General features: G+C 42.5%; 1 protein-coding gene across 2 annotated transcripts in view; it reads right to left on the reverse strand.

Annotated features, from left to right (window-relative positions):
• fbln2 (fibulin 2) overlaps positions 1–14021 on the reverse strand; it is a 64299-nt gene that overhangs the window by 22809 nt on the left and 27469 nt on the right. For both annotated transcript variants that reach the window (XM_084543787.1, XM_084543788.1), the window contains 6 exons: positions 10776–10899; positions 9920–10049; positions 8511–8697; positions 3264–3473; positions 2006–2125; positions 1054–1155 (listed from right to left, as the gene is read on the reverse strand). In XM_084543787.1, the coding sequence (XP_084399913.1) occupies positions 1054–1155; positions 2006–2125; positions 3264–3473; positions 8511–8697; positions 9920–10049; positions 10776–10899 (873 nt within the window). The remainder of the gene's footprint in view (positions 1–1053; positions 1156–2005; positions 2126–3263; positions 3474–8510; positions 8698–9919; positions 10050–10775; positions 10900–14021) is intronic.

The raw sequence follows: 14021 nt of genomic DNA on the forward strand, positions 1-14021 counted from the left end.
AAGCCTTAAAATCTTCCAGCACATCTTTTAAATAGATTTCAAACTTTCAAATATTTTCAGTTTGCTCACTCAGGTCAGCTATACCAAATTTACTCTCTGTCACGTGGACCCACCTTAAGTTTTAAAGTTTTTGAGACTGCGTCACCAGCATTGTGGAAACCTAGCATCATAAAGGTTTACAGATTCTGTGAATTCATCTAAAAACGGCGATATGTGTACACCAAATATGCTTTCTATGTATTATTGTGTAATTTGTATAGATTATTTATTTATTTATTTTAACTTTTGTTATGGACAGCTGGGATAGGCTCCAGCAGACCCCCGCGACCCTTAACAGGAATAAGCGGGTACAGAAGATGAATGAATGAACTTTTGTTATGTTATTGTGCTGTTTCAAAATTTGGAATTGCACTTAATTCCAGTTCTTTGACGTTCGGTAGTTGTGACGGACAGTTCACTGACATACATCAACAAGAAATAGAGCAGAAATAACAGAAGCAATATCGTTGTAATGTCTTTCTTAATTCCAGTTATTTATAGTGTAATACAGAGCAGTTGTGTTGTCTGACCTCCTGTCACTGCTGTGCCGAGTTATCCCACAGAGCCTTATGAAAGGAAGGTAACTATGCTCCCACATGCTACGAGTAGTGTTTGTTATTGCTGCTGTAGCTGCCGTAGAGTAATTGGCTACGGTTGACTCATGCCTCAGGCAACAGCCTCCATCACCAGGTAGTTGGAGCCCAATCAGTTGACGCATTGTTTAGTATCACAAGACCTGCATTTTCCTCGTTCATGAGTGACTGAATCCAATTAAAAAGTGTCCCAATCTCCGGACAAACTGCTCCATTGCACTTTTGCTTTGTCGTCATGGCTGTATGTGTTTGTTGCTGTTCATTAATGCTGCGGTGACTGGGATTGTGGATGGTCTTGGGTTGTTGGTAACTGTGTGCAAACCAGGCTTCAAGGAGACAGCTTAAGGGATACATACAAGGCTTGTGAATATGGCCAATTAGTGCCGAGGGTAACGTGGCAAAAAGGAGCAGTGGTCCTTACCTTCACACATACGTCCATCCGTCATCAGCGAGAACCCAGGGAAGCAGGAGCAGCGAGCCCGGCCTGCCACTGGTGTACACTGTTGACTGCAAGCACTGTTTTCTGAAAGAGACGAGCACCATGATCGCAGTCATCTCTGGATTCCACGCAGCCATCCCTCCAGGTCATTCATTCACTTTTATATTTCTCATCTCTGTGCCGTCTATCTGTTGTTTGTCATGATGTCTTGTGCCCCGAATGACGCTACAATCACCCCCTCACACTGATTGCCACTCCCTAAAGGAGGGAACCTCTTATGAGCCACTGCAATCACACAACAGAATCAATTGTCCGCTCAATAGTCCTGCCACAAAGAGGCATGGGCCACAAATTGTTTCCCCACAACCTACCCTAACAAACTCCCCCCTAAAATTGTCTGCTTGTGAAAAATTGATCAGGCTGTTCTTAGAACTAACAATCATAGTGTCTTTGAAGTAGCGGGGGCTTTCACTGAGTTCACACTGCTGATCTTCTCATGAGTCGATCAAGATTCAGCTCATGAGGTTGCATGAACTACAACTGAACAGTTTATCAGCGAATGTGCATGCAGCGAGGCGACCGTCCCCGTTTTCATTCTGTTCCTGAGGAAATCTTTTCACATAAGGTCTGTCATGCAGCACTCAGACACACGATGTCAATTGGCCTGCTTGCTTAGTTTCTGTAAAAACAAGGAGCTGATGCATTGAGCAGATGCATCCGGTCCAGTGGGCTTCTGAATATGAAGTTAGAGAGTGGAGCCACTGCTTGTACTCTATACCACATGACATGAAGCACACTCCAAAGTCCCTAACTCTCCCATCAATCATTCTACAGAAAGCTGCAACAGAAAATGAAAGCCCATATCTCTGATTCTAGCTTCTTATACACAGCAGTTAGTCATGTAACTTCTATCACGGTAATAAGTTAGCATTACCTGCGCAAGGATCGCGGCGGACTGCGCTGGTTGCACTGGTTGAAGTGGTCGTAGTGGTTTGTGTTGGTTCCACAGCAGTACTGTCCATCTCTTTGACTCTGTTGTCCTCATCAGGACTCACTGCACAACGTCAAGAACAGAGACCACAAAGCACATGAAGCGCTCCAGTTAACAGAGGGATTAAACCCACAAACGACTGTTATGCACATATGACTACGCAATGTTTCTGGACGGTGAAGAAAACTTTTGGGGGGAATTTTGATGAGCGTTCCTGCGCAAGTGCCATGAGAATGATGATTAGTGCTGCTAACCACAGCATAACCGTATTAACATAACTATGGATACACTATAAAATCTAAATTCTTGTGTTCAAGCTATTAGTGGAAGTAAATTATTATTTTTTTACTCTGCAATTGCCTCATCTTCTGTCAATGAGTTCCAACAACAACACAGTACACACCATTTCATTTTAGTAAAACTGAAGTAGCAAGGGATTAAATAGGAGACATGAACAGAATTTCAAACGTTCTGAGGAAGACTACATACTGTATATAATATAAAACACTTTGTCACATGGAGTTTGGTCTGACAGCTGGAATAAGCACAAACCCCTAACTTGGTTACACTGCGACGTTGAATAAGAGGTTTTCTCAAAACATTTGAAATATTTGCATGAGTTTGTCCACCCAGATGTTATTCAGTTTTTTTTTTTTCTTCAACAGTGAGGTATTATTAGACTTTTTTTTTTTTTAGATACATAGTCAACCTGGTTTAAAATGCTTGCAGGTTTAAAACGTAAGCAATATAATAACACATGTGTGAATACTCAGCTTTCTCTGTCTATACAGCATGTACTGCTTCAGTTGACTGCAGTTACCGTCAACACCGACTGGATATCCATATGTAAAGTTTGAAAAAAGTAGCGGCTTGCCAGGCAAAGGAAGCCTACTAAAGGATGCTATCAAGCTGCAGAATGCATTATGTACTGGCAATATAGGAGGGTGGCTAATAATAGAAACTAAAAATCAGAATACTACTATTGGCTGCCGTGTTTCATTCATTCATCAAAATGCATGAATGATTAGCATACTCAGGGTTCAAGCCAACGGTGAAAGCCAAAAATTTCTGGAGCAACATGTTGAGCATGTCGCACAAACACCTGTTAAACACTGGAATGAACCAGGCCACTTCACTGGGTTTTTGTTTTGACGCCATTCTTAAGTTTACACCATTCACACACACGACTGTGCTGCAGTACCTGGCGCACAGGAGTGCCCGTCCTGCTGCAGGATGTAGCCCTGGTGGCAGCCACAGCGGTAGGAGCCCCAGATGTTGATGCATGTGTGCTGGCACAGCTGGCCGTGGTAGAGCTCACACTCATTCACATCCTCTTGCTCCTCCACCGTGTTGGCAGCTTCGTCTGTGGCACCGATGGAGAAGGCCTCCTTGGGGAACTTGCTGTCTGAGACTGTGGGGGAAGGGGTGGCAGAACCAGATTGAAGTATAAGTCATCCTGCACACTTACTTCATGAAACTGAACAGACAAAACAACATCTGCTCCATTTCTACATTTATATTCAGGGTGTTTAAGTGATGCTGTTAAACAGAGCTTCCATTCCTGAATTACCATCATTACAAGAAATCACTAGCAAGAAGTGCAATGGATTTATAGAACCCGTACGAGCACAAGACACTAATGTGAGCGTGAAGTGCTGGGGAAAGCAATATATGCTTTATGGCAGTTAACTGGACTCCTGCTTGAGTACAGCTTTTACTGCAAACTGAACAAGCACTAAGCTTTATTCATGTGGTGTGAGGTATGTGGCATTACCTCACACTACAGAATCACACTTCTGTATTGCTAAAACATATGACTTCTCCCCTCATGACTAATCATGACAAAGTGTTAACAATACATGTGACCAAGGAACTCACAGCAGTTTTGTTTAACCAGTGAAGTTACACTTGTTAAAATAAGCCAGCTGCACAATAAGAGACGCAAGAAAGGCAATGCACTACTATCCAGATCTGCAGTATTGTGAAGCTGTAAAGAGAAGGAACGAGTGTTTATGGCCAGATGGCTGAGTCAGAGCATCTTGTTATAATGGCAAGACGTGCAGGTTGCTGCAACCAGGATGACGGTAGCGTTCTTGAACAGTGTCCAGGACTTAAAGGATCTGCTGCAAACATCTTGATGCCAGGCTATCAGAGGGCACCTTCGGGTCTAGTGGAGTCCTGGCCTCAGCGGGTCACAGATGTTTTGGCAGCACATAAAAGTTGTCTAGCATGTTAGGTATGATGTTTTATAAGAATTCTGGGGAACTCTAAATACCACTTCAAAGTGAGACTAGGTTAAAACTGCATTACTTTGTGTTTAGGCCACCCACCTACTGGTTTAGGAACATCCCCTTAAGTGGTCCAGTGCTGGGACAGACACAAACACAACTTTCCTTTGTACAGTTGACCTTTCCTTTAAATACTGCCCCAGATAGGGATTGGGCCAATGACAGACTAGCAACTGTAATAAAGTACAGCAAGCCTATCAACCTTTAGATTTCTCTGAAAATAGTTTGCATTGAGCTCTCTCCATTAAAAAAAATAAAAACTGTGTGTGGAGACTTTCCTGAATTTTGAACAATTATTGGAGGGGTTCTACGGTTCAAGTAAATATTTCTCACAGTCAATACCTGGGGTTTAAATTCAGAGCAGCAAAGTGATTAAGTGTTTCCTGCTTTAATTAAAAGGCAGCGAGTCATAAGACTGAAAACATATCCCCCAGGGAAATAATTACAGTGCATCTCATCCATATTTTCATCCATAAAACTCTCAAAAAGTAAACGCATCCTCCGAGCATTCCGAGATAGAAAATGAGTGTGTGTGTGTGTGTGTGAAAGAGAGAGGAAGAGTTTTTACGCACACTGACAAAGCTTCTCCAGATTTTGCCATTCTTAAACCTTTCACAGCTTTCAGCAGGTTAATTGATTCCCACTTCAGAATGACATCATTCAAATATCCTTTTTACGGCCGAAGGAAATGAGCTGCAGCCGATGGTTAGAGCAGAGCCTATTAAAGGGCGGGATTAAGAGGAATCCCTCTGATGTTGTGAGTAAAATAGCATGCTAAGGCATCACGGAGACTGACCTTACCTCACCATCATACTACTTCCCATTAAAGAACAACCACAAAAACGTAATGACGAAATGCAATTCCATGCCGCGTGTCTGCTCCCAATACATAAACTAAAACGTTGAAGAGCAGCCCGACAAACCACAAATCAGTCACTTTAGGAGGATTTGTGAGCTTTTGTTAATGCATTAATTGCACAGCTGAGTCAGACAAGTCTTATCCCACACATCACACCCCCTGACGTCATCGATGAAACACATGCAGACCCCTCCTCCTGGAGTTTACAGCTGCAAACAAGATATACAGGTCCTTTTCAGAGAAGAGCTTAACAAACAATTACATTTTATAGTTGCAATAATATACCGGGTGCTGAAAGGTTTTTGCAGTGAACCTCAGCAGCTTGAAAATTCACCAGTGTCAATGTCACTGGCATTAGTTGCTTGATGGATCAGAGACGGAGGAAAACAGCCTGAGTTGCCATCTGTTCCCGATTCATCACAGCTCACATACATCTTTTTCCATTACTCTGAGTGGTAACGTGACTCCTGACCAATCAACCCAGAGCATCTGTCTTTTGGAGCATCTCAGCCCATACTCCACCTCTGACATAAGTTTCAATGAGGATACTGATGGCTCAGGTATTTTGTTAGTATTTAGTTCATTTTGGGTTTATAGTGCACATAAAAGGACCAAACTAAGTATGTGCAAAATATCTATTTTGCCTCTTTGTAATGCAAAAAGGAAACCGGGATGCAATTCACAGCTGCAAAACATTAAAACAAATTGTTGACTGTGGTGAGGTGGCCAAGAAAGAAAACAAAGCATTCAATCTTTTCCCTTTCATGTTTTGGGTGAAATGCTACATTCATGCATACATTTCCAAAGTCATCATTTAAATTACATCTGAGCGGGGATTTTCGGTGTTTCGTGTCATTAATGTATTTATACACCAATCAGCCACAACATTAAAAGCACTGACAATAGAAGTAAATAACATTGACCATCTTGTGACAATACAATGTTCTGCTGGGAAACTTTGGACCTGGCATTCATGTGGATGTTACTTAGACATGTAGCACCCACCTAGACCAGACCAGGAAACCCCACCCCACAGCAATGACACTCCTTGATGGCAGCAGACATCCCCAGCAGGATGCAGCCTGATTGTTCTGCCTATCTGTGGAATGATCCACAGAGGCCCCTCCCCTCAACCCATAGGACCCAAAGGCCCCCATTAACAACATTCTGTTGGTATTTTTTTTACCACATTTAACTTCAGTATTTCACTGTTTCATGGAGTACTACTAGTCGGACCCCAAAGTGCAGATACTGCATTCCAATCTGAATTTCCGGGAAACGCAAGAGATTGTCATTTTGCTGATATGAATAAGTATGCTATTTAAAGAGTCAGCTATTCCATTGCATTTCTCATAAATTAGGCACAGTGGCTGAATTGTAAATGATACAATTCATTGCACATTATCAACTCCAGTGCCACTGCTCTTTAATCTGGATTTGTTTGTTGGTTGTCTGCAGAGGATTTTGTTTCTCTGTATCCATGGCTGAGGTGCCTTGAGCTGGTACCTAATCCCCAAATTGCTCCCCAGACACTACCCTAGTGCCAGCCCACTGCTCCAAATCTACACAGTACTGTGTGAATAAATGGATGGGTCAAATGCAGAGAAGGAATTTCCCCATGAGGGATCAATAGGGGAATTCTTCTAATTCTAATTCTATTAGTTGAAACACGCCCCATAATGAAATCCCTGTGGCGTGTTACCAGACTCATACTGGGATAAGAGTTACTTCATCTAAGCTTCTGACTGCTGAGTCAAACATCCAAAACCAACTGTTCAGTGCAATATGACAACATCTAGTTACCCCACTCACCATACATGTCAGCTTAGATATCATAACATAGTTTTATTTAAGTGGAAATTCTCTTTTCGTGTCTTTGTTTATGATGATGTTATATAATCGTGAATGATAGATTTCAGTAATTAGTTGCAGGAAGAATGGGGAGTGTTAGCAAACAAAAAACAAAAGAAGAATTTTTCAGTTTTTTGTTTCGGACACTGGTTTTAGATTGCAGTCAAGATTTAAACATGCATCTATGTGTAGTAGTCAGTGAGCTGCAGGTTTTAAAGGCCTGCTGACGATGTAATTGAACACTATTGTTAAGTGGGAAGTAGATCAGATGAGTGCTTGTCGAGAGAAGTGTACAGACACAGACTCCTTCCTTCACAGTTAGATGAAGCTAATAATAATAATAATAATAATAGCTTGGACTTATATAGCGCCTTTCATAGTACCCAAGGTCGCTTAACAATGGGAGGGGGGGGTTATATAATGACTATAACAGGTGTGGTATGTTAATACCAATATTTCGCAACAAATTTAAATATTTGGGATGAATCAATTTAGATGTCATATTTGAAGGTGGTCATGGCTCAGGTGGTAGAGCGGTTATCTGCTAATCACAGGGCGGAGCTGCCATTCAAGGAGAGCACCCTGCAAGACAGCTCTGTCACTACTGGCTTGTGAGTATGTGTGAATGAATCAGTGCCTGCGTTTACATGGTCTTTAGTATCCCGATTTTGAGGCTTATCCCGGCTTTGAGCATATCCGGGATACGGTGTTTACATGGAACACAGAGAAACCTGGTTATTCATATCCCCGTATACATGATAAATACCAGTAACCCGTTTTCCGATCACTGCATCCTATCTGCGCATGCGTGTTTTACGTCTTTTTCAATGTTTTCCAACGCGACCTAACTTGTTCAACGGAGCGAGGTGGAAAACCAGCGTCACGTAGCTTTTCCGCAACAGATTTGAATACATCAGCATTTCGGTGTTTTCTGCCATCTAAACACGTCGTTATGTTTAGTTCTTTCATTACTTTAAGGGAAAATTCTGTCTCTTCGTCGCTCCAAAGGTGAGAAGTTCTCGTTGCCGCCATGTTGTTTGTATATCTAGTGCGTCACTTGGCGTCACTCGCGCCTGCGCAGACAGTGGGCAGCCGTCAGAAATCGGGATAAGGTATATACATGCTCCAGTATCCCGGCTTCTATCGGAGTACTCCAGGTAGCAAAACCGGGTTTCTTGAAATCAGGAAATGGGCATATCCCGATTTCTGAATTCGGGATATGGTGTTTACATGGACAAACACAAAAACGGGATACTTCAAAAACCCGATCAAAACCGGGATACTAAAGACCATGTAAACATGGTCAGTGAGTAACTGTAAACCACTAAAGTACATTCAACGATCAACCACAACATTAAAACCACTGGTTTACGAGTGTGTTCATGACTGTGTTTATCATGTTAAAAACTCCACTGAAGTAATAAAAAGCTGGACAGTGGGTAACAAATACCTTTTCGGGGTAGGGTGGTCGGTCTGGGCTTCTGCTTTCTCTTCAGCGGGATCTGGCTCAGACCTTCCTCTTCCCCACAGCAGGTGAGGAAGACGTGACTGCATGGATAGCCCAGTAGCTGGTGTACGCCACAACCCCGTCCTTCGCTGCGGGCCCGCAAGCCAAGCGTACAGCAGCTGCAACACACCTACCCATTGACACACAACAGCAGAGCCTGTAAGAAACACTTCACCAGGCCGCCCTACATATCTGTAATCACCACTTCTCTTTGTGACCCTCTACTTTTTGCACTACTTAGTAGAAAGCCGAGGAGGCAAGAGTCATGACATCTGAACTGACAAGGGGCGGCTGTGGCTCAGTAGGTAGAGCGGCTTGTCCATGAACCAGAGACTAGGCAGTTGGATTCCCAGAATGTGCCACTTGAGCAAAACACAAGGCCATTTACCGTTTAATAGCAGGCTGGTTAATCCCTCTGCAGATGATATCAGCTGCTGCCTCAAGCCTTACAACATACCATGCAAAGAAAAGTTTCACCTTTATTTTTGTAATTTTGCTCTAAACTTGGTGAGTACAGGACCTGCCCTTATGGTTTGGCTCTGCTGCCTTAACACATAAACACTGGGCTCAGAGGCCAAACCAAAAGGTTTACTTTCAGAGAAGCAGGGAATGCTGTTTGAGCTGATGCTCTCCAAAGGCTTGAGACCCATTTCCTTGTGGAATTATTCACAGCTTTGAGGTGCAGACAATAATGGTAGATATTTGGAGCTGGTTAACCGCTACATTTTGACCAGTATATAACATAAACACATTTAGATAGAGGACCCTTAATGGAAACCCCTCTTCTGGGAAAGATATCTGGATGTTGAAACAGACACAGAAAGTAGGGGTGTCAAACTCTTGCACATGGGATGAATTCGACAATGACTGCAACAGCTATTCCTAACTTGTCCACTAGGGGTCGCACTGTTTTAGTCAGAGTTGCAGTGGTGCAACAGTAAGACCAAGTACAGTAAACGGCAGCAATGTGCTGAAACTGTTCAGAAAATGTTTTGTAAAAGGGTTATTATACTATAATTATGGTGCAGTCTGCTTTAGATCAGATTGGGCTGTATGTGGCCCCTGAACTAAACTTAGTTTGACACCCCTGGGTTAAAGTCTAAAATGCTAAAACCATATTGTTTTGGCCGAGACTTCACAGTACAAGACTGGATGATTTGAACTATTTCACCTGTCCATTAGTGTCATCTTGAACCATTTGAACCTTGCATGACCTACGTGACTCTAATACGTTCAGTGTTTGTTGTATGGAAAACTTGGCGGATAAATGTGTCCACCATCCTCCTATGATGCCATGTCTTTCCGTCAGGACTCAAAATCAACCTCTTGTGTCAGTTTTCCACTGCACGTACCTGGTAGGTGTCATCCGTGCATGAGCCTTCATCGTGCTCTTCACAGGTGCCACCTGCTCTGGCTGACGTCACGGCGGATTCACACTGTTGCTCCCTCACAGAGCTGAAGCAGCACTGCTCCTGTGCAACACTGAAACACAAGCATGCACATGCAGTCTAGAGGTGTTTGGACTGTTGCATTGTTAATTTGCTTTATATTAAATTTGAAAAGAAGAAATAATTCATTGCAGGGCTAACACAGAGAGACAGACAACCATCCACACTCACATGCACACCTACGGCAAATTTAGAATCACCAATTGACTTAACAGACGGAATCGAATCCAGAACCCTCTTGCTGTGAGGCAGCAGTGTTAACCACCAGGCCACTGTGCCGCCCATTTATAAATATTTCAGAATATATTAAAAATGTAAAATGAGCTCATTTGCAAAAGAGCTCTAACGTAGCTTGAAGCAACTACACTGGGGCATGGCCATTATAATTGCACAGTAGCACTGTGCAGCACCATGGTATTAATATGGAATGGGTTATTACCATGATTATTTTTCTATGTCATCACCATGGTGCGTTTTTGCAAAGGATATCGGGACGTCTAGATATTCTGAGAAGCCCCTCTCGCATTGTACAAGTGATGTGCCTAAACCCTAGATGCTATACTTTCTCTAATGTGCAGAATTGTACACCTCCAGAGTGTAATACAGGCGACCTGAATTTCAAGCTTGGTAGACCTCCTCATGATGGGAATAATTTAATGGTCATGGGTAAAATTAGCACCCTGTCAATAATCTCATATACGTAAAGCTGTATTTCATGTCAAAGCAGCATCCAAAAGAATATTAGGGCCATGTCATTTACTTGCAAACAGAGTGCTCGTCATTGTTCAGCAGAGGCATGTGGTTGCAGTGACGGTTTTCAGCAGCCCATCTGTGGCCAGCAGTGCAGCAGCTTTGCAGCAAGTCTTCAGCAGAAACACCTGGACCTGCAGGAAGCACAAAGACATGCAGGTATGCTTATACCAGCGGACGCCAAGATGGACGGAATAAAAACAACTGCAGTAAATCCTACATGTCTGCACAGCTACACTGTATGCAGCAGATAGAGGCCTTCAGTGCGCGGTGAATACATTAAGCTGTCTGACAGAAACATATGGTAGACTGCACCAGACCTCAAAGGCACCTTTAAGATTTCTCCAGCTGACTAAGAGGCGCAGGAATACAGTAGTTAATTTTATTATTGGGATTATTTTTTAATCACGTCGGAGGGAAACTTCTCATTTTCATCTACACTGATCAGTCATAACATTATGACCACCTTCTTAATATTGTGTAAGTCTGCCTTCTGCCTCCACGCCACGTCAACGTTTTTGTTGTTCCTAAACCGTTTTTGTGTGTGTGTGTGTGTGGGTGTGTGCGTGTGTGTGTGTGTGTGTGTGTGTGTCAGGCTACAACCAACTGGGGATGGCTGCTGCCATCAAGACGTGTCATTGCTATGGGGTGGGGGTGTCTGGTCTGGTCTAGGTGGGTGCTACATGTCTAAGTAACATCCACATGAATGCCAGGTCCCTGCAGAAATGTGCATCAAGATGATTAAAGTTATTTAGTTCTCCCCTCTGTGGGTTTTAATGTTGTGGCTGATCAGTCTATAAATCGTTTCCAGACGTTCCGTTCTTAAACAAGAAATGACAAAAACGTCTTCTACTATGTGTGCAATAGACCAGTGATGAGGGTGGAGGTATTTTCTTCAAAGACTTACACTTTGACTGAACTTTTCTGTTCAAAGTGTTCATTCACTTCATACACCTGTTTGTAAGATGTCATCCTGAACAACTATGTTTTTGTCTTCATTGTGTAGTGCAATTCCGTCACATTCCGTTATCCAGTAGATAAGCAACCTTCTGAATGGCAGACACTGTCATTCCTGCAAGCTATTTTGCTTACGTAGCTAAAAAGATAAATGCACATGTGTACTTGAATGCACAGAATATACAAAAGCTATCCCCACAATAGTGTTTCAAGCAGTCAATAAGCTTAAAAAATGCTGTAGTCAATGCTGATAAAGGCAAGAAGAAACCTCATAGAAGGTTCAATGTCATAGCCATGTTGTATTGCTACCTTGTGAACTCTATCACCCATAATATTTCTAAAAGTGTTTTCAACACCTCAACATGTTCCTTATGTCATGTCAAGGTTTATGTTACTCAGTTCAGCCATGTATGACCAGCTCTGCTGTTGGTCCTATGATGTCCTGCTGAGGCCTGGACTCCTCAAGACTTCCTTAAGTCTCCTGTACCATGACATTAGCAGCTGATGTTTTTAACCCATCATGGGTTAAAGTTTCCTCCATCTTTAGACCACTGATAGTAACAACACTTCATCAGTGAACATCCTAAAAGTCATACTGCTTGGAAGATGCTCCAACTTGATCAACCATAGCAGTTCCATAAAAATATTTCATTACAGGGTTCTTCAAACAACGGAACCTTTTACACTATACCATATAATATAACCATAATACAACCCTGTTTTTGTTTTAAGAAAAGCACTGTGTGGAGCAGAGACACATTATTATACGGAGTCACTGACAGAGTTTATCACTATTTATTACGGATGTAACAAATTACCGATATGAATCGGAAATCGGTTTTGATTTAAAAGATGTGAGTGCATCGATACACAAGCCCCTGGACCGATCTAAATGTACCACGAACCGGTCGATGGCCCGATTACAAAGTTATGAATCGGGTTATTACCGTAATTTCCAGACTACAAGGCGCACCTGAATATAGCCGCACCAGCTAAATTTTGGGGAAACTACAGATTGTTCCATATAAACCGCACCCGACTATAAGCCGCACCCAAGCCGCTGGTGTTTTAATGTTTAATTACCGTAAGGGTTTCTTCTACCACGGAGGGGATCGTCGGGACAGAAATGACTGTTTGGAAACGCAAAGCGTACATTTATTTACATTTGAGAAACACAATAAATCTTTCAATCAATCGATCGATCAAACTTTCACATCTTTGACATTACAAACAGCATTCGTGCAGTGCACAAATAATACAACGGTGCGCTCTTAGCGCACTTCCTGCAGTCATAGTACCGTAGTAGTGCAGTAACAAAGAACAAAGCTTACAACGCTTGACGAGGCAATGACTTTAAATGGCTAAATTTAATTCGTTTTTAAAAGTGCTTGCCTGTAACACGGCAGCAAAAGTGCAGTAGCCCGGCTGCAACTAAATAACCAGCATCTTTTTCGAAAACAGCCAACACAGCAGTAAAGATGCAGTAACACGGCCGTTTACTGTATCAAAATAACCAGCCTACTATACCAGAAAAGTCAGCCAGATCGATCGCCTTTAACTTAAAAGCAGCTCTCGTACTGCATTTGGACTCACTTGGTTTGTTTTGCTCTCGTTACCTGGCGCGAACTGTCTGTCTCGCTCCTGCGCTTCCATGATAGTGCGCCCCTGGTGACCGTTAGCTGTAAGAATCCATAATTCGTTGTATAAACCGCAGGGTCCAAAGCAAGTGACAAAAGTAGCAGCTTATAGTCCGGAATTTACGGTATATCAGCAATACAGCTGGAAGCCCCGCTTGCTTATTCTCTTTCTCTCTCTCTTTCCCGCAAAAATCTCGCGAGACTCTATTAAACTTATCACTATGAAGGTAAACAATATCACATTTTTAGGATTGATTTAGGATCATTCATAATGTAAAATGTCTACTTTAAACAAGGAACTATATCGGATTACTCTCTAGGCAGTTGAATCAGGTCAACTGGACTTGGTTTTTGTCTGTGTCTGCGGGCTAGTCAGACTTGCTGCTACTCTCTCGAACTGATGAAGCCACTTGGATAAGGAGCGAAACGTCTTCACAGACAAAAACCAAGTCCAGTTGACCTGATTCAATTGCCTAGAGATGCCTTTGACCTGGACAAATGAGAATTTGCACAGACTCATCGGATTACATCATATAGCACTGAATCGTACCGAATCCTACCGAATCGAATCGAATCGGTTGTTTTTAAAATGTATCCTTCCTGAATCGTTTCGTACCCCATGTATCTAGATACGTATCGAATCGTCTTATATTGGAGAGATG

The sequence above is a fragment of the Chelon labrosus genome (assembly GCF_963514085.1).
Source record: "Chelon labrosus genome assembly, chromosome: 4".
NCBI lineage: Eukaryota > Metazoa > Chordata > Actinopteri > Mugiliformes > Mugilidae > Chelon > Chelon labrosus.